The 25,256-nt window shown below is 34.9% G+C and overlaps 1 protein-coding gene across 3 annotated transcripts in view; it reads right to left on the bottom strand.

Annotated features, from left to right (window-relative positions):
* Positions 1-1,601: 1,601 nt before the first annotated feature.
* LOC144956447 (kinetochore-associated protein 1-like) overlaps positions 1,602-25,256 on the bottom strand; it is an 81,050-nt gene continuing 57,395 nt past the window's right edge. For all 3 annotated transcript variants that reach the window (XM_078886949.1, XM_078886947.1, XM_078886948.1), the window contains exons 32-41: positions 23,188-23,289; positions 21,430-21,569; positions 18,575-18,645; positions 17,557-17,734; positions 15,206-15,342; positions 14,156-14,230; positions 13,263-13,397; positions 12,739-12,855; positions 12,002-12,105; positions 1,602-6,399 (exon numbers count right to left, since the gene is read on the bottom strand). In XM_078886949.1, coding sequence (XP_078743075.1) covers positions 4,419-6,399; positions 12,002-12,105; positions 12,739-12,855; positions 13,263-13,397; positions 14,156-14,230; positions 15,206-15,342; positions 17,557-17,734; positions 18,575-18,645; positions 21,430-21,569; positions 23,188-23,289 — 3,040 coding nt within the window. In that variant the 3' untranslated portion in view covers positions 1,602-4,418. The remainder of the gene's footprint in view (positions 6,400-12,001; positions 12,106-12,738; positions 12,856-13,262; positions 13,398-14,155; positions 14,231-15,205; positions 15,343-17,556; positions 17,735-18,574; positions 18,646-21,429; positions 21,570-23,187; positions 23,290-25,256) is intronic.

Consider the following 25,256-nt stretch of genomic DNA (forward strand, 5'->3'; position numbering starts at 1 on the left):
TATATGTTTTCCAATTGCTTTGTCTTGGGATGAGATTACTTAGTTTTGTCCTGACCCTGGCCGGAGTCCTTGGTTGGGAGGGAAACAGTTGAACGAATGGTTATTGAGTTATAGCTTTGGGAGGTGATATTGTTTTCCTTGTAAATCATCTCCTTGTTCTGCATTGTAATTTTTTTGTTTTGTTTTATTAACTTGATTTGTAAACATTCGAGTGTATTCCTCTGATTGGGTTCTTGTGTTTGTGTCTGGATACTGGATGAGACTTTAAGGTGATCTCAAACTGAGTAGGGCCTACACTGATAGTGTGTTCTTAGAATCTTCATCTCATCTGTTCCCTATTTGAACCAGTCCCTTTGTCTTACTATTTCTCGTGTCCTTTTAATTGTAAATCTAGAATGCTTTTACTTTTATTATCCAATTTTCTTATACTTATGCGGCTATATGGTCTTGTGGTACGACACCCGCTTTCAGATAGGAAGGTCCTGGGTTCGAGCCTCGCACTCGGCGCGTAGTTGAGTCCTTGGAAAAGGCTCTTTACTCACATTCTCTCACCTGATTCGGGTGTAAAATGAGTACCTGGCTGTTAACAGCGTTGTCTTTGTCCGAAAAATTGTAATATCGCCTAACAGGCGGCATGTCCTGTCCTAAATGTTAAATGTTGCTGTTGACCAGGACCCCTTGTAAAGCGCTTTGAGCACATTTAGTGGATGTTGTGCTATATTTATAAAGCTCAATTATTTTTTATTTTAATTATTTTAATTACTTGCACTGATGTGACCTAAATGTGTCGCAAGTGCCATAAAACTAAAACCCTTTAAAAACAAAACAAAAAAATCTCCAAGTCACAGTCTGAGCAAAACCAATTTGCCACTGGGATAAATGAAGCTGTGGGTCAGTTGGTACAGCATTCTCTTCACAAGAAAAGGGACTGAGATCGTTCCTCTGTGCAGCTGAGATTTAATTCTGACCACAATGTCCACCTAGCAGTGTCTGATTAGCTGGGTCTGTTTTTTTTTGTTTGTTTGTTGCTTTAGGTCTCTTCCAACACAATTGAGGTTATATGAGAGACCGCTGAAACAAAAAAACAAGCAATCTAACAAAAATAGTACAAATGTAAATCAAAATCATAACCTAAAGATATCATAAGCTAAATTATAAATAACCAAGAACAAACAGCCAGAAGATTTACAGAAAAAAAAATATCCCCTGTCAAAAATACAATCACAAACCAAAGAAGCAGGATAGGCTAGTAAAGAGAAGAAGAAACGACATCACTATCGGATCGTACACCTATGCGAACATCATAGGTATATGATTCAAGGGTGATGCTCCCATCCAACCACCCGCTTAGCTGGGTCTGTTAGATGTTGCAGAAAGTACTTGCAATAGACTAGCGTTCTATCCGTTAGGTACTAATACTAAGTAAGTTGCTATTGTCCCATTCATGCTGTAGAAATGGAATAAGCTCCAGCTTTATGGGCTCTGAAGGACAATTTTTTAAATTTTTATATGAAGCCACTAAAAAGGGAAAACAATTTAGAAGACTCGACCAAGAATTCCCAACACCCTTCCAAGGAATTCATAAATAATAGTGATAGTCATTTCTTGTTTTGCAGAAATGGTTTTATTTACAAAGAGAGTGAAACGGAAAATATTTTACATAGCAGTGATGTTTAAACAACACACACGCACACATAGAAACCAGACATGCCTACCCTGTCGCATGGCTTTGGGGAATCAGAAACAAAAAAATGAGTAAATGAGGAATTTTGACCAAAAATTAAGGAATACACTTAGTCACTTAGGATACCTTGCAAATCAATTATTTGTTCATGCTGTTTCAATGCCTTTTTACCTTGTTCCATCAACAACATCCCCTTTCCAAAAACTCCAATAAACATTAAATGTGTAGACGTTTTGAAGTGCATCGACTGACATAAGTAAAATCAGTGTTCAATAATTAAAGTTAATTAAATCTGATATAGATATATATAGTTGACTTGCCACCACCCTAAAATCAAAATAGTTAAAAAAGACATTTGTATGGAAAAAATGGAGGGAGAGTTTTCAGAAAACCCAAAAATTAAAGCAATTAAGACCACGATCATCTTAATATGCTATACATATACAATGACAGTTATCCATAGTCTATATTCTTCCAACTACAAATGCCGCACAAACTGAACTTCCCTATAACTATAACGTACATAGTAAACATACTCCCTCTATTTCCATCAGTCTAATATGACTGTGACGTTCCAAAGGATAAATAGTATCACTGGAATGATGTGTTCAAGGACACAAATATTTAACTATAACTATAAGACATTGACAACTATCAAAATCACCATTAAAATTCCTCCAACTACAGAACGCAACTGATTAATCGAGATTTGAACATCTGTAACCTACATGACCATAATTTTATCTTTTTATTTTATTTTTTTTTTTAAACGAATAGAATAAATTCCCTAAAGCAAGTTAAATCCAATGCATTCAAGATCTATAATTTTATTTTTATATATAACATATTCTTTTGGTCTATCTTTTTACCATTTTAAAAAGTCATTATAATTTATGATTTTTATTGCCGTTTAAAAATTTGAGCTATTCTCAATAAATTGTGAATAAATTAGCTCCCTTTACAGTTAGTAGATTGACCTTAAATTTCAGGATCAATGTGCGATTGATCCCTGAAAAAGTTCACAAACTTAAAATAATCTGAAATTCAAGGAAAAAAATATAACCTAAACTCTCTTATGACATAAAATATGCTAACATGCAAAATACCCTCAATTATCAGGAAAAATGCCTCAAAATTGGTCATTTAACCCTAGAAGCGTCAATAGTAGCCGGCCAGAACGTCGGGGCAATTTCATTGATTTTACCAAGGTTTAGAAAATAAGATGTAGTAGCTTTGTTTCCAAGAATAAGATTGTAAAAGTATATATTTTCTGAAAGAGGAATAAATTATGAATATTTATGACCATTTATAAACGACATTGTGACCTTGACCATCCTTTGAGGTGACATTGACCTTGACCTTGGCATTTATTTTTATCCGGCTCATTTACTTTGACCAGGGATAAGTCAGCTAAATTTTGCCTAAATTGAAATTCTGAAATACCCAAGTTGTAGCTCATCATTTCCTCTTTCAGACAATATATAACAATAGATACAAATATTCACTGCATCTGATCTACATCAACAATAAATGACCCAGTACTGGACAAAAAAAACGTGTTGTTTTCCTTACCTTTATTTTTACTGAGAAAAGAGAGAGAGAGATCTCTATTTATCCACATTGCACAAAAAAAAAACCACACAAAAACACAAGAATTATAAACACAGAGTCACAGAGTCAAATAACTGTCCATTTGAAGGTCACAAGTGTTACTGTTAGCAGTAAATAGGTTTCTATTAGCTAAAGTAGATCTATTTCTAGATCTACGAAGGCCCTGGTTGTGGCTCAGAATCGGTCATTTCGAGATGCGGTAAACGTGTGAAAAGAACGCTGAAAATCACAGTTCAACGGTCTGTTGGCAAGAAGGAAACGAGAGAAAACGAAAGTAGACACATCAAGGACTTCACACAAAAGAGTTCTTATGTGTGTCTAGAGTGCCGGTCGTTGTATAGTCACTTTAAACTAGGGCCGATTAGATTGGCCCGAACGTTATGGTGGCGGCCGAGCGGCCGATTAAATCGGCCCTTGATGCTTCGAGGGTTAATAAACATGTGAAAGTATTTATATCAACACATTAATAAAATGGTAAATCATATGAAACTTCGGACAAAAAAAACTATGCTTTCGAGGCTCTTCAAGTAATAATAATATTAATTTTTTTAAACGTAATAAGTGTGCATTATACAGAACGAAGATTATAACATCCCTGTTGTCTTTACGACAAATAATAGTAGAAATGCAGAATACTATCTTGAGATTGCAAGATCATGGAATCAAGGGCTGTTTTGCGGGATGATTCCACAAAATACTCAATGGTAGGCATGCCTGCACACACTCACACACACACACACACACATATGTGGCCATGGGAGCACATGCTATTAAATAATAGAAATAAAATATTAATTTTTTTAAACGTAATAAGTGTGCATTATACAGAACGAAGATTATAACATCCCTGTTGTCTTTACGACAAATAATAGTAGAAATGCAGAATACTATCTTGAGATTGCAAGATCATGGAATCAAGGGCTGTTTTGCGGGATGATTCCACAAAATACTCAATGGTAGGCATGCCTGCACACACTCACACACACACACACACATATGTGGCCATGGGAGCACATGCTATTAAATAATGAATGCAAATGATTTTCTGTCAAGTACCCTAAAACAACCATATTCCCCCCTCCCCCCCTTCCTCTCTCTCTCTCTCTCACCCATATTTCTTCAGTCATTCTACCGTTTTAGCTTGTATAAATCCATCAGTCTGTCTAACTTTTTCCAAACCTCTTGCTAGCGTCAATGACATCATCAAAGGCCGCAGACTTATTCTCTGATCAAACTTGACCATCTGAAGCAGAATAGAATTCCACAGCTGTGACGGGATGGGTGGAGTGATGGCTGAAGAATCTAAAGTCAAACTTTGATCAAGACAAAGGCTGGCAACCAGTGGACCTGCTTTCCTCTGTCCCTTGTACTTCTCCCAAAGTCGCAGTAGAATGGGCAATTTGTCCACTTGGCTGTACATTTCTGGAGTGAAACTGACACCAAAAGACTGAAGAGCGATGAGCTGATTAAGAAGTTTGAGTTCTCTTCTCAGTTCTGGGCTGGCATGGCCTGTTTCTGACAAGCATAAGATGGCCGTGCGTCTGGCATTCAATGTCAGGTTTTGTTGTAATTGTTGAATACTGGTATTGCTGTCCTCTTCATCACCAAAAAGAAGTTCTAGCAAATGTTCCGCATGAGTGGAGCCATTGAAACTCTTCAGCATTGAAACGATTCGAGGTACACTTTCTTCTTCATTGACAGTTTCGCAACCCAAGTTAAAGTCAGTGGTCACATTAAACATGGTCTGTTCTGCCTCATTTTGGAACAAAGAAGGGGAGTCACTCCCAGTAAGCCAAAGATCAATCAAAGATGTTTGTATAGATAAAATGTCAATGTCATGAAGTTCGGCAATCTCTTCACAAACACTGTGTATCAATGCTTCATCAAATAATGCTCTCGAGTCTCTGTTCTCCCCTCTGCTGTTGTTATAACCCCCCAAACAAATACCAATTCCATTCTCATTGGTGTTTCTATTGTCACTGGTGGAATCATATGTTTTCAGAGGAAGGTGGTACAAATGTCTGATCAGCTGCTCCGGTTGATTGACCAATGGTATCAGTTCTTCTCTTGATCCTAGTCCAGCTCGGATTAGAGCCCACTGCGTGGACAGTGGTAGAATCTTTGATTCAAAGACCTTGGCAGCCTTTTCAGCCTTAACTTTGTCTTCAGAGTTGGCATCATGACTAGCAGACTCTTCCATCCACATCCTGGCGTAGTTGAGACCATTCTCTAACGCTGTGACCTTATCACCAATCCGACTAAGTCTATCCGCTGTCGCCTGGCACAGCCAAACACCACATTCTTTTCTCTCCATTTGTAACAAGATTGGGCTGATTTCCTGCAAAAGATTCTCAAACTCTTCTGTCACCACACCATTGTCTTCAACAGAATGCAAGTCAGCTGAAACTGTCCCATTCACATTGTTACTGGTGTGATCATCGCTTCTATCGTCACTACAACCAGGGTCACTTTGAGGCTTGACATAAGAGGTAACCAGTTTTGTTGCTAAGCTGACCAGGATTCGGTCCTTGGGTGATCCTAAGACAGACGTGATCAGTTGCCAAGCGGGCAGGGTGGAAGTTGTCAGCTCAACCCCCATTATTTTCCCCATCTTCTTTCCTTGCAGAAGTCTGAATGGCAGACGGACCAGCTGTTGCTGTCTCTCCCAGGCAGCCATTTTGGACACATTTGCTACTGCACTGCTAGTGGTTGGCATTGTGCTGGTATTCGACATTAAGGAAAGTGTAGAAAAGACATCTGATGACTGATTAATATTATCAATTGCCTCCTCCTCAATGCTGGAAGGAGGAAATTTACGTTTGTAGTCCTTCAGCAGCTTCAGCAATTCCAGGGACTTTTTATTTGATCTGTTATCCTCCAATAAATCCTTCTCCTCCATGAGAAATTGAAGAACTTCATAGTTATATTCGCTTATCATAGGCAGGGCGTGTTCTATAGCAGCCAGTCGACTGGACTCGTCCATGGACTGAAGTATTGCTCTAGCCTTGTCCATGGCACCAGATGACACAGGAGCCTGGGTCAAGACACTGCAGAAGCTTGACTGGTATTCTTGTTGAACAGCCTCAGGGTTTAAGTCCATGTCTCTGTGGCATTTAGAAAGGAGAAATGTTATGCACAGGGATGTAAATGCAAATTTGAAAAAAATTCTGAAATTCTGCGAGCTCATTTCAATAGTCTAAACTCCAAGTGACACTCCAGGAATGAGGTGATATATGGCCTTGTGATTGTGACAACATTTTTAGGACTTTTGAGTGATAAGTATCAGAATAAAATCTAAATTATTTTGTTTATGGATGGATTTTAATGATTTATGTCTCCTTTTTGTCAGGAGGAAATACCATTATTTGGTGTTGTTCATGCTTAAATCAGTGCCCATTTAGTATTATCCTTATCTTTATGGATTAAACAGGGTTAAATTAGTTTGGGGTAATGAAAAAATCAGAATTTTGGAATTCTTAACTTATTTTCACCGCACGTAATCCAACACCTAAACTTTTATATCAAAATTATATTCAAGTCAAAATATTACCCCCAATGACTAAATGAATCTGACAATAATAAAAACTCGTACTCAAATTTCAACAGCCATATTATTACTAAGGCCAATTTTGAGATTGGAAAGATGGTCACTTCCCGATATTTATCATTTTCTCAGGCCCCAAACCCTTCTGCTAATAACAAAGGCAATTAGAAGTACATTAAAACAATAAAAAACATATTTTATACCATGAATTTAGTCTTTTACCATCTGGGAGAAGGTTTTGTCAGATTAAATGTAGAACTAACAAGTATAAATCAACGTTCGTTCCATCAGCAATAAAAATTTTGAATATTTCATATGGTACAGAAAAACCAAGGATTGATTCGTTGACTGATTAACTGATTAATTTATTTAATGTAAGATTAACTGACCAATTGATAATGATGATAATTTTTTGGTGTCGAATTGCCACAATCGCGTAACAAATTGAAAACGAAATGAATATGTTTATGTTGTGTATATCGCACGTGTGAAAGAAAGAAAGAGAGAGAGAGAGAGAGAGAGAGAGAGAGAGAGAGAGAGAGAGAGAGAGAGAGAGAGAGAGAGAGAGAGAGAGAGAGAGAGAGAGAGAAAAATAAGTAGGAGTGAAATATCTGTTCAATCTTAGTTATCGTTTAACATTATAACAAGTGTAACTAAATGACAAATTGCCATATTTATGGACAATAAAGATCTATTATTATTATTATTATTATTATTATTATTACAATTACAATACTACATTATTAGGTTTAGAATCGTGTTAAAAGCCCTTTACTTTATTGGTGTAGCTTTCAATGAGAACAAACAAATTTGATTTCCCCCCCACCACAGTCAAAAGTTCGTGGCAGTCTCACCCAGAAATGAGACCCCATAGAAATTTCTCATAAAGACCAAGGCTAAGGGAAATGTATCTTCAGACTCATTATGACTGAAATGAATTGCAACACACAGGAATTACTTACAGAAACAGAAATACATTCCAACTGAGCCTTAGGAAGAAAGTGTAACAACAACTCAGCACTCAGTCATGAATACTCGATATGTATCCACAATCTTCTACTTTCGATTCTGCAGCCCATGTTTTGCTTCCGGTAAACTAAAAATAACCCTCCTTGTTTACACAACAGATGTGAATCTAGTTCCGAATCAAAATTAGGAAAATTCGGAAATTCGAACGCTATCAATCCTTAGTACTTCCGAATTAAAATTCGGAAGCTGTCGTGGAAATAAGTTGAATGGTGAAATACACGTATAATCATAACTGACACAACAGTAGTGTTAATTAAGTGTTTCAGTACATTGAAAATGGATATTCACTACAAATTCTCTATATGTACAGCAGTATCTCTTATCACAAGAGTTGTTGGAAGTGAGGTATTAAGAAATATTTAAATCGTTTGGGGAAATAGCAAAAATCTCCAGGATTTAGTGAGTTAAATATAATTAACGAAGACAAACAAAATTATAATAATTATTCGTCTTAACAACGCCATTCGTCTTTAGTGTTTCATTCATCATGTTTTGTTGACAACTGGGGAAACCTGAAACGTCCACTTTGACAATTAAATCACTCAATCATAGAGATTTTTGAAACTTTTCAAAACTGAAAAAAAAATGTACTAAAAATGAGCATGTGCATAGATATTTTTATTCAACTATCATGAACAAGTAAATATTAAGAACATTAGCTTTGATACTACATCTATAATTTGTCTCAGAAAAATGTAATAAATAGTGTGGGGTAAAAGTAACCCCGGGCATACTATGGATATAGTCGGTGTTAGGATGAGTGAGTTAAACAAAACGTCCATTCTATTTGACTATTGTTATTTATTTCATTGAGCATCAAGCAGCAACATTTGCATTATGCAGTGCAGGAGTCAAAAATTAAAAACATAACTGACTGGGTTGTAATTGGCTGGATTTATGAGATGAACAAATATGTGAGATGCACATAATCTTTAACTCTTCCAATTAATATTTTAACTTTACGACTACTATGAGTCCCAAACTGATCAAGGATTGGTATTGGTCACATTCAAACATAAACCATTTACTCCCAATGCTAACCCGAGTGGGTACTATCAGTGGCCAATAAATGTCAATAAAAGTGCAAAATTTTAAAGATGTAACTGTAAAATCTTCTTCAGCTGACGTAAATTAATTTAATGATTTTATGGTTTTTTAAAATTTAATCTCCAATGATGCTCTCAATATTTCAACTCTGCGGCCCACGTTTGCTTTAATGCCTTATGAATAAAAAAGAAAATTGTTTTGTTTATCTTTATGGGGCAGTGTGGCTCAATGGTGCAATCTTAGCTTTGCACCTAAACAGTATCGAATTTGAATACCTACTTCACTGTGTGGTCATTGGCAAGTCACCTCACCCTAGCTCAGTTTGCGGCACTGCACTACGACTGATTCCTGGGTTATTCCTTGGAATAAACCGTAAAGACAAATTTCCCGGTTGGGATGAATAAAGGGAATTTATTATTTACAGCTTCCCTTTAGAATGTTTCAAGTCAGGACCTGAGCAAAAATCAAGTCATCCTATACAAGGGATTCTTCATGAAAGAGTACAGCATTTAGAGTGGGATAGAGAAGAGAACCCATAGGCCTGACCAAGTGGCCAGAGTAAAAGCAAACAAATTATAAGGAAATTACACCAGTAGTGTGATTTTCATCATTGTTATGAAATAAATTTAGTGAATTCCCTTTGCTGTTAAATTTTATCCTGATCAATGAGAATAATTAACTCCCTTTATTCAGCAGCAGTGATTGGGTAGCTGGATTTGTTTTGTTAGATTTTTGTGATTTGTAAATTTATCCACATAATAGTGGCCAACTTTTCAAAGAGCTAAAACGGGACACCCTAACAACACACACATGACCCAAAAGAGCAGTAATGTTTGGACTATTATATAATCTAGATTTAGAGTCTTTTTTGTTCTTTGTTTTAATTTGCTAGTCAGAACACTTAATCTTGGGATAGGCAAGGGTCATTTCCATACTTATAGGGTGCGAGAAAAAAAAAAAAAAAAACAGAAAAAATTATGACGCTATTTCAGTATGAGTAGCAATAAAAAATATTCGAAAATTTACAATCAACAGGAACAAAACCATAAGTGAATTCTTGCCAAGTTTAATCAAATATGCTTTTATTGGTTAAGAAATAAACCAAAATCGTCTAAAAATCACAATATCGAAAGTTTCCAAATTTGCGTCTTGTTTTAGCAGTGGAGTGTTACTAGTGTAAGAAGTTGCCACGTCTTGTTGACAAACATATGACCAATTGGGACAGTTTGGAAGAAATTTTTAGCTTCTAATCATGCTACATAATTTTCAGTAACAGCAGAAATCATATTATTTGATTTATTTCTGAAGATGAATAGCATCCAATGTACCCTGGCTTGAATCCTATGGACTACAGCATTTGGTCATTGATGGTTTATAATGATGGTACAACAGTTTACACACAAACAGTTTATTTATAGAGTCAATTCAAATTGCATGAGCTCAACTCATTATTCAATACATTAGAAAACCAACTGGATCAATGGAAAAAATGCTATGGATCAGTCGTAAAGCAAAATAAGGAATCGAAAGATCACATCAAAATCTGATAATTACGTCCAAAATATTCGATATGGCATTTTTGCAATGTGTTTGTTAAAACGCCCATGGAATAAAAATTTTTCAATATATTTTTTTAAAAAATTGTAGACATAAATTTGAATAATTGATAATTGGGTTTGATTGTGGTAAAATTTCAAACTTATATGATTTATAGTCTAGTCGCTGTAGGCTTCTAAACTTTTCAATGTTTTTCTTTATTCACCTTAACAACGTCACTACCACATTATGTCATTCATCCTGTTTTGTTAATAAATGGGAAACCCAAAACATCCATTTTATCTGTTTTTGTATATTAAATTGAAGCTTACATTCAATTTCACGTTGTTATTACTTCGAGCAGCAACATTTACATGTTTCTAAAGTGTAGCAAGCAATTGTTACTATATGTTTAATGACAAGACATGAAGTGAATAGAAAAGTGCCAGAAGACAATAGAGAATAAAAATTTTTCGCGGCGGTGGTGGGGTTTGAACCTGCGACCTTATTGGTACGACAACTCCGCCTGGCAGGTGAGAGCGTGGCTCTACCGTGTGAGCTATCCACGAACACTAAAATATTCGTTTCAAACTCAAAGTCATTACTAGATCCCTCTCTCACCCACTTCTTGAGATCGCCGATTCGTTCGTACACCACCATCGCGAATAATTTTGACCAGCAGTTAAGCTTAATAGCCAATATTCTCAACACAAACATATAACATAGAAACGATTGAGACATTGAGTATGCTCCGGTGTATGGGGTGAATTTTTAATTCAGAAAAGTGAGTGGAGCAGGCACTTATGTTGGTAACAACAAGACATGAAGTGAATAGAAAAGTGCCAGAAGACAATAGAGAATAAAAATTTTTCGCGGCGGTGGTGGGGTTTGAACCTGCGACCTTATTGGTACGACAACTCCGCCTGGCAGGTGAGAGCGTGGCTCTACCGTGTGAGCTATCCACGAACACTAAAATATTCGTTTCAAACTCAAAGTCATTACTAGATCCCTCTCTCACCCACTTCTTGAGAATCGGCATGCTACACAAATCAGAATAAAACCCAGCTCCATGGCCAAATAATTCTGGAGGATAGCTAATTTGCACAAAAGATTGTGAATAAAGATCTTTTATGGGATTTTTTTCTTCTCTTTCAATATGGCAATATGACACCAGACATAATTTGACCACAGGATAGAAAACATTTATCAATAAAATAGAAAAAAAAAAAAAGAAGAATATTCAGAAAGTGAACTTTATACAATAAAACTTAATACACATTGATATTATTTTTTATTGTTTTTCACTCTTTAACGCAATACAGGTAGAATAAAATAATGATATAACAGCTTTCAAAAAGAATAAAATACCAAACATGGAACGCTTCTGGCTCAAAACCCTTCTTCAGCCAAGAACAAAAACAATAAAAACATGATGATATCACTTCAAGTCTAGCAGCAGCTAAGTATCACTTTGAGTTTGTTAATACAGAGCAGCAAGAACTCATTGGTTTTGCTTCTAATGATCTGAATAAAAAATAAAATTAACTTACAGAACGTACTCTTGTACCAGTGAGAATGTGGTGTTGTTGTCTGACATGAGAGTTGTCACTGCTTGAAGGATTGTCTTCATACTTGGACTTGGTCCAAGAGACAACTGGTGGAATGGACAATGAATAAATAAATAAATAAATAATACATGGCTTATAACTAATAGACACTATAGACCAAGATACAGAATACCTCCCTGAAGATTCCATCAATGGATGAAACCTTGTTGTAGGAGGAAATAACCGAATGAGGTGAGGATAATTAATAAATAATTATACACCAATTTATGGACAAAAAAAAAAATGAATGTTGAGAACACCAGTGCCTTCAACACCCAAGTTTCGACAAGAAAAAAAAACTGATGGGGTCTAGGGGTTGCAAAAGGCCCTCACCAGGGTTCAGTGCCCCAAAAGCAAAACCCCCAACGACTTTTTTAAAAATAATAAAGTGTTGAAAAAGTATTGACAAAATAGATACTCTGTCCATACTTTTTCATATTCTATTGAATCTAGATTCTCAGTTTTGTTTTCTTTTTTTGTTTATTTCACATTATTCAACTGATAGAAACAGATGAAAACGATATTTTTCCTCAGTGATTTCAAATAATTCATTATTGAAGTATTTTTGTGGCAAATATCACAAAGACAACTTCTTATTGCCCATTTGCAACGTACATCTTTAAGTATCCAGACTCCTTTTTCCCCTTCCCATCATGAACCAAAAAGAAAAGCAAGCTCACCCCCAGTTTAGAAAGCCTATTTCTCCATTTTTCTTGTCTGCTGAGTTCAAAGCATTGATTTACCAAGTCATCGTTGCCGTAAAGTTCTCCATAGGCTATCACAAGCTCTAAGATTTCCTGGCAAAATAAATAAAGATAATGGTTGAGGAGTATTGAAAAACTAAAAATACCCACTATTTCAGAGAGAAAGAATTATTTCATTGTACAATATCACTCTAAACATCTATTTTGTTCTATAAATTGCAACTGCAGTCGAGGATGGATATTGATATAGCAACACAGCCGGGACTACAGTCAAATGTCGATATAAGTATCATGTTGATAGTCCTCAGTTACTGTGTCAAATAAATTCCTCTTAATTTGGTCCTCCTCAACATTTTTACATTGCCTATTTTACCACTTTGAGTGTTAAAGACTATCATGTAAAATAATAATTCATAATTAATAATAATAATAATAATAATAATAATAATAATAATAATAATAATAATAATAATAATAATAAAAATATCTTCTATTAATACCTTAAGTCGTTTATGGTTGACAGAGAGAGATGTCATCTTGGTTTCTTGATTCAGAAGGGACAGGATGTGTGACGGCGGTAGTTGTAAAGCCAAAGGGAGACACATCTGCTTATCTGACGGTGTCTGTTTCATAATCTGGGAATCAACAAAAGTCAATGATGGTGCATTTCGCTGTACAATGACAACGTTCTTTATAATCAAAATTGAGTCAAAGAGAGATATTTACAGAATAATCATATGCATCTTTTTTAGTGTCTATTCCAGGACTAATATATAAAAATATTAGAAAACTTATTTACTTTTTAGCAACTGTTTATGATGGGCGATGATACCTTTTTTTCTTTTTGGCTCCCCTGTAAAATTGGCTTTTACCATTAAGTCACGATTTTGTCATGGCACAGAAAATAAACATTTTAAAAAAATAATTTATTCAATCAACTACAAAATCTTTATGATCTCAAGATGCACAATTTATTCTTTAGAATTGATGCAGTGCATATTTAATTTGTTCACACACATATCGCCAGATTTCACAAAATTTCCTTAAAAACTTTTAATTAAAAATTAGAATCTGGTGAAAAAAACAAATCATTTGCTCAATTTCGGCTCCAAACAAAATTATTTAAAAATAAATCTACATGTTATTTGGTGACAGACACGAAAATTAATTCTTATAACCTTGCAGTAAAAAAGTAATAGATCTAATAATAATAATGTAAATCATTTATACCGTGCCTATTCCTTGCACCAATTCCTTTCTGCTTAATTATCTGGGATAGACTTTAAATAGAAAAAGTTGTTTTAAATAATGATGAAATGGTGAATCTGAAAATACAAAAGAAAAAAGTAGTCTCTTAGAACTATAATAAGGCCCACAGTGTAATAACACCTACCTTCCCCAACAAGACGGACGACACTTTGGAAATAGCTTTGTTGATCAAAGTCTTGGAGGCTATAAGATCCTGTGACTGAAATGCCAAAAAAAAAATTTTAAAAGGAATTAAACAAACACATTAAAAAAAACTATGTTTGTTTTCAATGCTTTTATGGCTTTTGCAACAGATTTAGGTCATTTCAGCACCAGTATAAATGGGGTGGGGGGGGGGGGGGGGGATAGTAAAAAAAAATCTAGATTCACAATTCAAAGCAGATGAGAAAAAGTAAGACAAAGAGGAATGGTTCAAGTAGGAAACAGGTGTAAATCTAAAGATCACATTATCAGTGCACTAAGTTTCAGGTAACCTAAAAGACTCATCCAGATACAAGCACAGTAACTAGGTAAAGCTTTTAGGATTAGTATATATATATATATCAAAATTCACCAATATTCATTTATCCAATTTATCCAGACAGCCAGGACGTGTATTAGAGATACAGACCTGCCTAAATCTGGTTCTTGGGTGAGGGGGGTTAGCCACTAGAAAAGAAATCTGTTTATAAGGCTGAAATCTGTCCATGAAGCATTCCAAAATATGCCTGTAAAAAGTAATAAACAAAAATGAGTATAACAACTTAAAAAAAGAACAAAATACCAAGCACAGAACATTTCAGGCACAAAACCCTTCTTCAGCCAACAACAAAAAATAATGAAGACATAAATACATTACTACATTCCAGATAGACGTCTATCTGGAATGTAGTAATGTATTTATGTCTTCATTTTTTTTTTGTTGTTGGCTGAAGAAGGGTTTTGTGCCTGAAATGTTCTGTGCTTGGTATTTTGTTCTTTTTTAAAGTTGTTATACTCATTTTTGTTTATTACTTTTTACAGTCCACAGCTTCTAGCAACCTATTATCACTAAATATGCCTATAATTTTTGGTGGGTGATCAGTGTACCACACTGAGTTGGTGGCAGGCCACAAATCTACCATCTGATACTGAAACCAGCGCAATCAGACAGACAGTGTAATGAGAGAATAATGATAAGTTTGTTACAACTTACATCATGGTTTTGTTGAATGGCTTGCTGTGCCTCGTGGTGCAGATGATTGAGAATGTCAAGGATCAGCTCATCGTGACTGTTGGACACGAGCTTTGAAGTTAGCTCTGTTAACATTGGTTTCATCTCAATTAAAGGTCCTGATGAGATGTATTACAAACATGTTAACAATTTTTTTTAAATAGGTGTCAGTGCAAGACATAATCAGTGGGAAGGTGAAAATTTTGGATTTGCATTTTTTTGCATTCTCTGAAAGAATATGCTCACCAGAGCATTTTAATCTTTATTTGAAGTAAATCGGGTGATTTTTCATGAAGTTATGGTCAGATGTATGGGAACGGTATCCAGGAACTTTTCTCAAATTTCATACTGTTTCAACTTGACAAGCTGTAAAAAATATTTAGAAGTGAAATTAAGCTTTGATATTTCCCGAAGATGTACAAAAAGGGTTGATTTAATCATTTATGACAAGAACTCATTTTTGATAAAAATTGACCTTCTAACTAAACTTGGCAATATCTCAGTTCAAATCTTTTCACCATCCGACTGATTATATCATTCACTGTAACATATATGTATGCAAAAATGGGTGATTAATAAATGATATTCAAAACTGCCTATGACATATCCAGACCTGCCTATTTGATATTCTAAAATTTCATAGTTTTCAGGAAAGGGAGAAATAGAGTCACCATGACTAACTAAATAACATACAAATCTGACCTAAAAAGGTTAAATAATGCTTCAAATTTTGAAATTACTCGATTAATGTGTTCTGGCACTAAAAAATTCATTGTTAACAAAGTTTTATTGCATTTAATGCCTTTTGTTTTGTTTGTTTGTTGCTTTAGGTCTCTTCCAACACAATTGAGGTTATATGAGAGACTGCTGAAACAAAAAAACAAGCAATCTAACAAAAATAGTACAAATGTTAATCAAAATCATAACCTAAAGATATCATAAGCTAAATTATAAATAACCAAGAACAAACAGGCAGAGGATTTACAGGAAAAAAAATATCCCCTGTCAAAAATACAATCACAAACCAAAGAAGCAGGATAGGCTAGTAAAGAGAAGAAGAAACGACATCACTATCGGATCGTACACCCATGCGAACATCATAGGTATATGATTCAAGGGTGATGCTCCCATCCAACCACCCGCAATTGAATGCCTTCATACAGCTCTGTGATCGAAGCCAAAAAGTCGTAAAACTACTAATTACTTCATTGTTTTGTCTGAGTGAATTTCTGGCTCCTGGAAAATTGTAAGAATGCTAGTAAAAAAAAGAAATGTTGGACAGGAAACTTGTACAATACGAAATAGGATTTTTGCTTCATGTACCATTAATTGCACTGAGCATCTCAAATCTGTGGAAATGTGCATCATAAATATTTTATCTTCTTTTAATCTATTTAATCATAAAGATATTACTCTTGAGAAAAACCCCAATATATCCACCGGGATTCACGCCTGAAATTTCTTGATCCAAAGAAAATTTGGCTATCAACATTCTAATTTACAGTCTGAACACTATCTGATGTTGGATATGAATGGGAGCGTAATGATGTACACTGTTTAAATATTGCCAATGATGCTTTTGATGCTTGACTATCACAAAAGTTTAAAACTATTAAAGTAAAAAAAAAAAACATTAAAAAAAACCTTTCAAACAGCAATAAATTATCTATGTATGTAAGCATTTTCATGGAAATGGCTGGGTCAAGTTCTCCGAATGAAAAAATCCAGACTTTACACAGCACTAACATGGTCCCCACCGGGAAAGAGAAAGAGAGACAGACCATTGGGTACCTGGAGGAGGACAGTTGAAGTGGAGATGAAAGAAGCTGGAAAGACATGGAATGAGCTGAGTTGGCTGACCCAGGACAGAGATGCCTGTAGGAACTTTGTTGGCACCTTATATTCCACCAAAGAAACAAGAGGATAAGGTAAGGTAAGGTAAGCATTTCAAGTTCTATCCTGTCAGCACAACAGGCAAATGATACAGAGTAAAAAATAAATGTTTCATTGTTTATCTTTTGCTGCCTTATGATCTGTAGGTCCTGCAATGGTCCATCCAAAGTTGAATCCTTGGTTAACATTCCTTACCCACAAAATGTTCATCTTTTAAGTTGATATTGAAGATAACGGGTTTTGTACTAGATTTGTTTATTATGGTTTCATTATGGTTTTATTATGGTTTCATACTTCTATGACTTCCAAGTGTTACATACTATAACAAAATACAATATATATATATGATAAAGTGTTTATTTATATATATATATATATATATATATATATATATATATATAAATAAACACTTTATCATTAACTCAATAATATTATAATACTTTTCTCTCTCTGAGGTCCTAGAACGTTGTAGGCATCTTGTAAATGACTGGCAGTAAGAGGCATTTTTTTCTCTTGACAGTAGTATGAGCCAAACCAATCTCCCTTATCCTCTTCCTCTATCCCACACCAATCACCATCCAAAGCCTGAACAAGATCGTTAACACCTTTGACCTCATCCTGGAATTATGAAAGAAAGACAAATCAAATTTTCATTGGCAAAACAACTTATTAATAATACAACACATAATACATATTATTGTACTTCTACCGATTTCTTGTTAATTTTGACTTTTTTTCCCCACAAACATATTTGAGCCCAGGTCAAAAGGTGCCCGCCTGATACCTGTGTTATGAGTTAGGAAAATTTAAGTCTTACTTAATTATGGTCTGTTTTCATTGGGCTAATGCTTGTAATCAATTGATAATATGAAGAAGAGATAAAATGAGAAAACATACTCTGTTCAACAGAATATGAAATAAACAACTCGAAAGTGTAAATTCAATGCAGTTTGCATGTGCTTAAAACGAGTTCAAATCATCGCCTTTTAAGAAATTTAAACTTTCTATACTAGTAAAGAATGAGGAATATTAGTCCATACCATTCTAAATCTTTTTCTTTTTCTTTTTTTTTTTGGTAACCATTCAATATTGATGCATTAAAATACAGAGACACTAGGAATTGTAAGGTATGAAATGAATAGAAATTTATGCATAAACAACCAACAACAAAAAAAAAAACCCTTATAGATTAGTCCTATCACTTGTGATAACTACTAAATCTTCAAAGGCAACAACCCAGTGAAAAAAAATTGGAAAAAAATCCTGTTTTAGATTTTTAAGAATATAATCTTTAAAAAAAGTAATTTAAAATTTCATTGAAAATGGTAGTCAATAGCTCTTACAGGGTACAAATGTTAAAAACAACATGTGACCTCTCTGACCCACAAGGGAAGTCAAGGGATCCAATCCATTTATCACTGTTACTACCACAGCTTCCATATTATTCGGACAACTCACCTGGCATTGTGAATGAACTCGTTCAAGCAGAGTAATTTGTCGTGTCAATTCTAGTCTTGTTGAGATCTCATCTGTAATTAAACAAACAAATCTTTGTCTCTTTCTTATCTAAGCAATTAAAAGAAGAATAATAATAATATAATTTCAACAAACTTCTGAATAGATAGCTTTGTAACATTTTGCTGAATTTATCACTTCTATCAATGTCCAAAATTTCTAGTGGGAGGCTGTTCACTTCCCTGATGGTCTGGATACCTGGATACCTGGATACCTCTGTATAGAGCTTTTAGACTTGGTGTAGTCTCCTTCGCTCCTCCTCATCTATTAATGATTGGACCAATTTTTATAATTGAACTTGTTTCCTAGGGTGTTGCTTATCTCCAACTCTGCTTTGAATTTATTCAAATTTTTTGCTGATACTGTGGTTTCTTGTAGTTTATTCCAGTTATTTACAATTCTAGATGAAAAAAAGTTCCTTCTTTCATTTGTTTTAAAACGTTCTTTTTTCAGTTTCTTGCTGTTTCCTCGTGTCTGAATGTTCTTGTTTGGTTTAAGGAATCCTGCCTCTACCCTGTCTATTCCCTTTACTATTTTATATGTTTGGATCATATCTCCCCTTCTTCTCCTGTAATCTAAGGTCGGGAGATTTAATTCTTTCAATCTCTCACAGTATGTTTTGTCTTTCAGGTGTGTGATAAGTTTTGTTGCTCTCCTTTGCACTCTTTCCAAACTGTCTTTGTCTCCCTCAAACTTCGGATACCATATGCAGTTAGCATATTCCAGCTTTGATCTAACCATAGTCTTGTAGATGGTAGTCATGTGTTTTGTTTTCAGATTCTTGAAATTTCTTTTCACTATTCCGAGTGTTTTACTAGCCTTAGATTGAACATCTTTAATTTGCTTCTTGAAGTTTAGCTTCCTATCAATAAATACTCCTAGGTCTTTTTCCCCATTGGATTTCTGCAGGGTTTTTCTTTCATTATATAGTTTGCTTCTCTGTTGTTTTTTCCTAGGTGAAGAACTGTACATTTATCTACATTGAACTCCATCTGCCATATTTCGGACCATTCTTCAAGCTTTTTCAAATCTTGTTGTAAGGTGTTTCTTTCTTCTTCTGTATTAGCTACTCCATAGAGCTTAGTATCATCGGCAAAGATTTTACATTTAGATGATAGATTGTCTGGCAAGTCATTGATATAAATCAGGAAGAGAACTGGTCCCAGTACACTTCCTTGTGGAACTCCACTTGTTACCAGTCTCTCTGTTGATGCTGTTCCATTCACTATCACTTTTTGTCTTCTATCTTTGAGGAAATCTCGGACCCATTTGACTGTCTGATCATTAATTTGATACTGTTCCAATTTCCTGATTAGGCGCCAGTGTGGAACTTTGTCAAATGCCTTTCTGAAGTCGAGGTATATGACATCTAAATTGTTGCCTAATTCCAGGTCTCTCGTCCAGTCATCCATTGTTTCAAGTAGGTTTGTTACTGTAGACCTTCCCGCCATGAAACCATGTTGATCTTTGCTGAATAGTTTGTTCTTGGTCATATGATCAACCATTTCTTCTCTAATCAGCTGTTCCATGAGCTTGCAGACGACAGATGTCAGGCTCACTGGTCTGTAGTTTTCTGGATTTTTTCTGTCTCCCTTCTTGAATATGGCTGTGACGTTAGCTTCTTTCCATTCCCTTGGTAGTCTTCCTTCTTTCATCGACTGGTTAAATATCTTGGTTAGGGGTTCTACTAGCTGCTCTGCTAAGTTTTTTAGGATGTAAGGATAAAATAAAACTGTTCTCACACACGTTTGTGTTGCCAATTGGAATATTGTATCTGCTGCTGCGATAATTTCTTGTATATTTGTAATGTTTAGGGAAACTTTTGTGGTATCTAACAGGTGACCCAAAAAACATGAAACCCACAGAAAAGGCAATAGCAACTAAATTACAAACATTGGAAAGATAAAAATGATACCATTTGATAGAATATTTATCTGCATTTATTCTAACAAAATTTCATGGATGTTGTACTATAACTATAACTTTTATCTTTACAGCATGTGGTCGAGATGCGTCCCATTTCTCTCTACGCACAACAAAATTGTCCATGACGTTCTGGCAATGCTTGACTGGGATCTGTGTTGCTTTTCTTGAAATTTCCTTTCAAAGATTAACCAAGTTATCAAATTGTTAAAGCTTTCACCGATCCTTAAAATATTCCCATAAGATAAAAGTCACACTGATACCTGGTCGATGACTAATGACTTTCAATGTGAAATGCTGTGCAATCCATATCAATGAGTTGTTAGCAGTATGTCTTTCCTGAACTGATTGATGAGCAGTGTCCGCATTTTCTGGTGTTGTGTGCGTTTTAGGCCACCCGCTGTGTACAAGGACAATTTTTTGTTTCAAGTTTTGAATCGAACCATATAATTTATTGAAGTGGGAAAACCACCTCCAAATAGTAGCCTTACTTACACGCTGCTCTATTTTCATCTGTTCACATTAAACTCCTTGACAAACACACTTTGTGTGTTCTACATAGAAATTGTTTTGTGCTGATGTATGCTGAACTGATCACTTTGATTTTCCAAGATATGTTTGTTCAATAATGATTTTATTTACATTTTAAGTAATGCAGATGAATGTAGTGACTTCCGTTAAAATTTGATGCAAAATGATTGAGAAACAAAAAAATTATAGTTTTTTTTTTGGGGGGGGGGAAGGGAATTTCAAGATAAACCATTGGATCAAATTTCCTGTAAGTTTTAAATATTGAGGGGGGAGAGGGGATTATATTTTTATCCTCCATCCCCAATGAAATATTCAATGATGAAAAAATAGTTGCATTTTCTTACCAGCACGACAAGTGAGAAGAGCATGAGTGGCCAGTTTCCTTGCAGGCTCGATAAGCCATGGTTGAGCATAACTAGCTAATTTGAAGGCTGTGTTGTAGATACAACTGGATCTGGACAAATTGGGACATTCACAAAGTTTCCTGTGAGAGTGATAAATAACAATGTGAAATTGAATGTAAGCTTCAATTTAATATACAAAAACAGATAAAATTTACATTTCGGGTTTCCCCTTTATCAACAAAACAGGATGAATGAAACACTTATTATTGTACGAGAGAGAGAGAGAGAGAGAGAGAGAGAGAGAGAGAGAGAGAGAGAGAGAGAGAGAGAGAGAGAGAGAGAGAGAGAGAGAGAGAGAGAGAGAGAGAGAGAGAGAGAGAGAGAGAGAGAGAGAGATAGGTACAGGAAATAAATCAAAGTATAAATGCCAGCCCGGAAGATCTGCCACAGTTAACAAATAACAAATCTGGATACTTTCATTGGAAATTGAAATTTTAAGACAAAATAAATCTGTTCCATCAAAACATATGAATTTCCCTCTTATCTTTATAAATTGCAATCTTATAATGATTTAGAATTAATTGGATTAACTACCGTTAAATTTTGTAAAATATTTTCACCAAAAACAATTCTGTTTAAGTTTAACTTAATAAACATTTGAATCTGAATGGAAATATGAATTTGAATTTGGTACAGTTTGGCCAAAAAAAATAAAAAATAAAGGAACATCTGTATAGCATATATCCTGATTAAATATGTACAAGTGATGGGTCTGCTGTGACGTTGTGGACAGCAGAAGTATATAAACATTTGATCTAAAATAACATTGAAAAGAGATGAAAACCTACCACAGGCAAGAAAGAAACTTATAATAACAACAACATCAACACCAATAATAATAATAACAATAATAACAACAACAATAATAATAATAATAATAATAATAATAATAATAATAATAGTAATAATAATAATAATAATAATAATAATAATAATAATAATAATAATAATAATAATAATAATAATAATAATAATAATAATAACATTAATAATAAACAAAGCAGTTTCAACTCAAAGTATACACATTATGGCTCATTTACATAGTTAATAGCTCAGTTGTGCTTCACGTGCAAATGGACGATATTTTTTCTCTGATCGCCCTCCTTCCTGTACACCCAGCAGTGAATTTGCAGCTAGGTCTGTTATACTTGGGGGGGGGGGGGGGGGGAAACATTTTAGGATAGACCAGGTGTCCTATCCAAAGGGTGCCAAGCAATTGCTATTGTCTGTTTCACCCTATAATAACATTGATAAGCTCTCGCACCATGGGTCTATTGGCTCTGAAGGACTACTACATGGCAAAATAGGAATAAACCTCAAACAATTTTGATTCGTCATAAAATATAGTAATCAAATATATCTGCTATCTATAGCAGACCTGCCTAGCACTACGAAAAATTTGTAGAAATACGAATTTTTGGCTCCAACTACAGGACAGCATTCACCTCTTTGACTCAATAAATCTTGTTGAAAAAGAAGGTTTAGTTCCTTAGAAAAAATATTCAGGACTTTGAACCATTTTTGGATCATGCTGAGGGCAAATTGTTTATTTCTAAGCTATTTAAAGTAAATTTTTCTATTTTTCCCTCCTGGAAACTACTGATTTTTTAAACTTCAAGTAGACAGCTCTGTTATAGGTCTATTGTGTTTCTGTTCTGTTGCATTTCCTGATAAAATATCGATTTGCTTAAGCATTACTCTGCAAGATGAGACACTGTCTGGGAAGATCCTTTGACAGCAGCATGTTCCAACATACAGCACAGTGCCATCTCTCTACTTAAGCCCAGCAATTCAGCAATTCTGGAGAATAGCAAAACAAAAAAATAAAAAAAGATAAATAAAGGAATATAAGTCAATATGCACATTTCGATCAAAACAAAAATCTGTTGTCTCATGCTCAATCCTCTGGAGAAAGGCAATGCAAAAGAGAATATAAAGGAATATAAGTAAATATGCACGTTTAACAAAGCACAAGTCCAGGATTTCATGCTCAATCCACTTCATAATCCTTCACTTATTTCTTCAGGAGAGCCAAATATCCATTTCGTGCTGATAATAAATCTGATAAAATCAGAGTAATATTTTACGTCTTTATTTGATTTCATTTTATTCTGGTCACTTGAACTTTAAATTCACTGTTTATTGTCTTGTTCACCTCAATGTAATACAGTGGAATCAAGATAGTTTGTTTGTTTTTGTTTTTAAGGGTTTTACGGCGCTTGCAACACATTAAGGTCATATCAGCGCCAGTAAACAGGAAGAAAATGGGATAGTAAAAAGTTCTAGAATTACAATTAAAGCACAAAAGAAAAGGTGAGACAAAGGGGAATTGGTTCAAATAGAGAACAGATGTAGATTCCAAGAGCACACCGTCAAAGTACTTAGTTGAGATCACCTCAAAGTCTCATCCAGACACAAACACAGGTCCCAACTAAGAGGAATACACTCAAATGTTTACAAATCATATAATATAATATGTAAACTAAACATAATACAATGCATAACAGAGAGATGATTTACAAGGAAAAAAATATCATCTCCCAAGACTATAACTATACATTCGACTGTTTCCCTCCCAGCCAAGGAACTCCGTCAAGGGTCAGGACAAAACTAAGTAATCTCATTCTAAGACAATGACAGGAAACAATTGGAAAACGGGTATGGGGGGATAGAAGACGCAGCATGTACCTCCCTGCCCACTATGGGAGGTCAGGATCCCCAGGAATCAAGATAAAGCCAACACCTCCGGATCAGAAAGTTTGACTTTAAGCAAAATTGACTTTATTCATCATCAATAGAACACACTCTAAGTTAATTATTTGGTTATTTTTGAAGCTGTCAAATTCATTTAGTTCAATAATTGTTACCGGTATACATGCTACGATATGAAGTTGGTTTTAAAAATAAAATTGAACCCAACATGAAATGGTTAAAGCTAATAGTTTTATGGGGGGGGGGGGGGTCCCCAATAGCTCAGTATGTAGAGCATAAACTTCTAATGCAAAGAGACCGAATTTAATCCTGGGTTAAGTCGAGATTATTTTCTGACCACCCTTGTCCACCCAGCAGTGATTGGGTAGCTGAGTCTATTAGATCTGGCAGAAAGTGCTTTGTGATTGCTGTTTTTAATGCTAAATTCCAAAATCTTGCCATCTTTTGAAGTTGCATGGCATGGAAAAATTGGATTTGGTATTTTGTTAGCATTTAATTCAAAATCACCAATTTTCACCCATTTTATACAGATAGATACACAACAATGGCACAAATTACTATTTTTTTTCATTCCTAAACTAGCAAGATAGATAAGGTGAAATTCTTATGGCTTCGTAATAAAAAAATAAAGAGTTATTTCTACTTTTATGTGCATTTTAGTAGAAAAAGTGATACCAAAAAACATTTCAGATTTTTTAAAGACAATTTTTTTATTTTTTTTTGGTGTGACTTGTTTGGCATTTTATGTGAAAATAAATGGCAACCCTGTCCCACACTGATGTAATCTGTGATTGCAGGTATTAACCATGTCATAGAAATTATGGGGGTGCCAATAGATTAGTCGGTAGAGCACTCACCACATGCAAAGGGATCACGATTGATCCCTGGTGCAGTTGAGATTTTTTCTGACCCCACTATCCACCCAGCAGTGATTGGGTAGCAGGTTCTGTCAGGGCTGGTAGAAAGTACTTTATGATAGACTAGCAATATATTCAGAGGATAGTTAGCAATAGCCATTGTCCATTCCCTGCTACTGAAACCATGATAAACTCTGG

Source organism: Berghia stephanieae, chromosome 11 (genome assembly GCF_034508935.2).
Source record: "Berghia stephanieae isolate SIO BIC M18660-M18661 chromosome 11, UCSD_Bste_1.3, whole genome shotgun sequence".
In the NCBI taxonomy this organism is placed as follows: domain Eukaryota; kingdom Metazoa; phylum Mollusca; class Gastropoda; order Nudibranchia; family Aeolidiidae; genus Berghia; species Berghia stephanieae.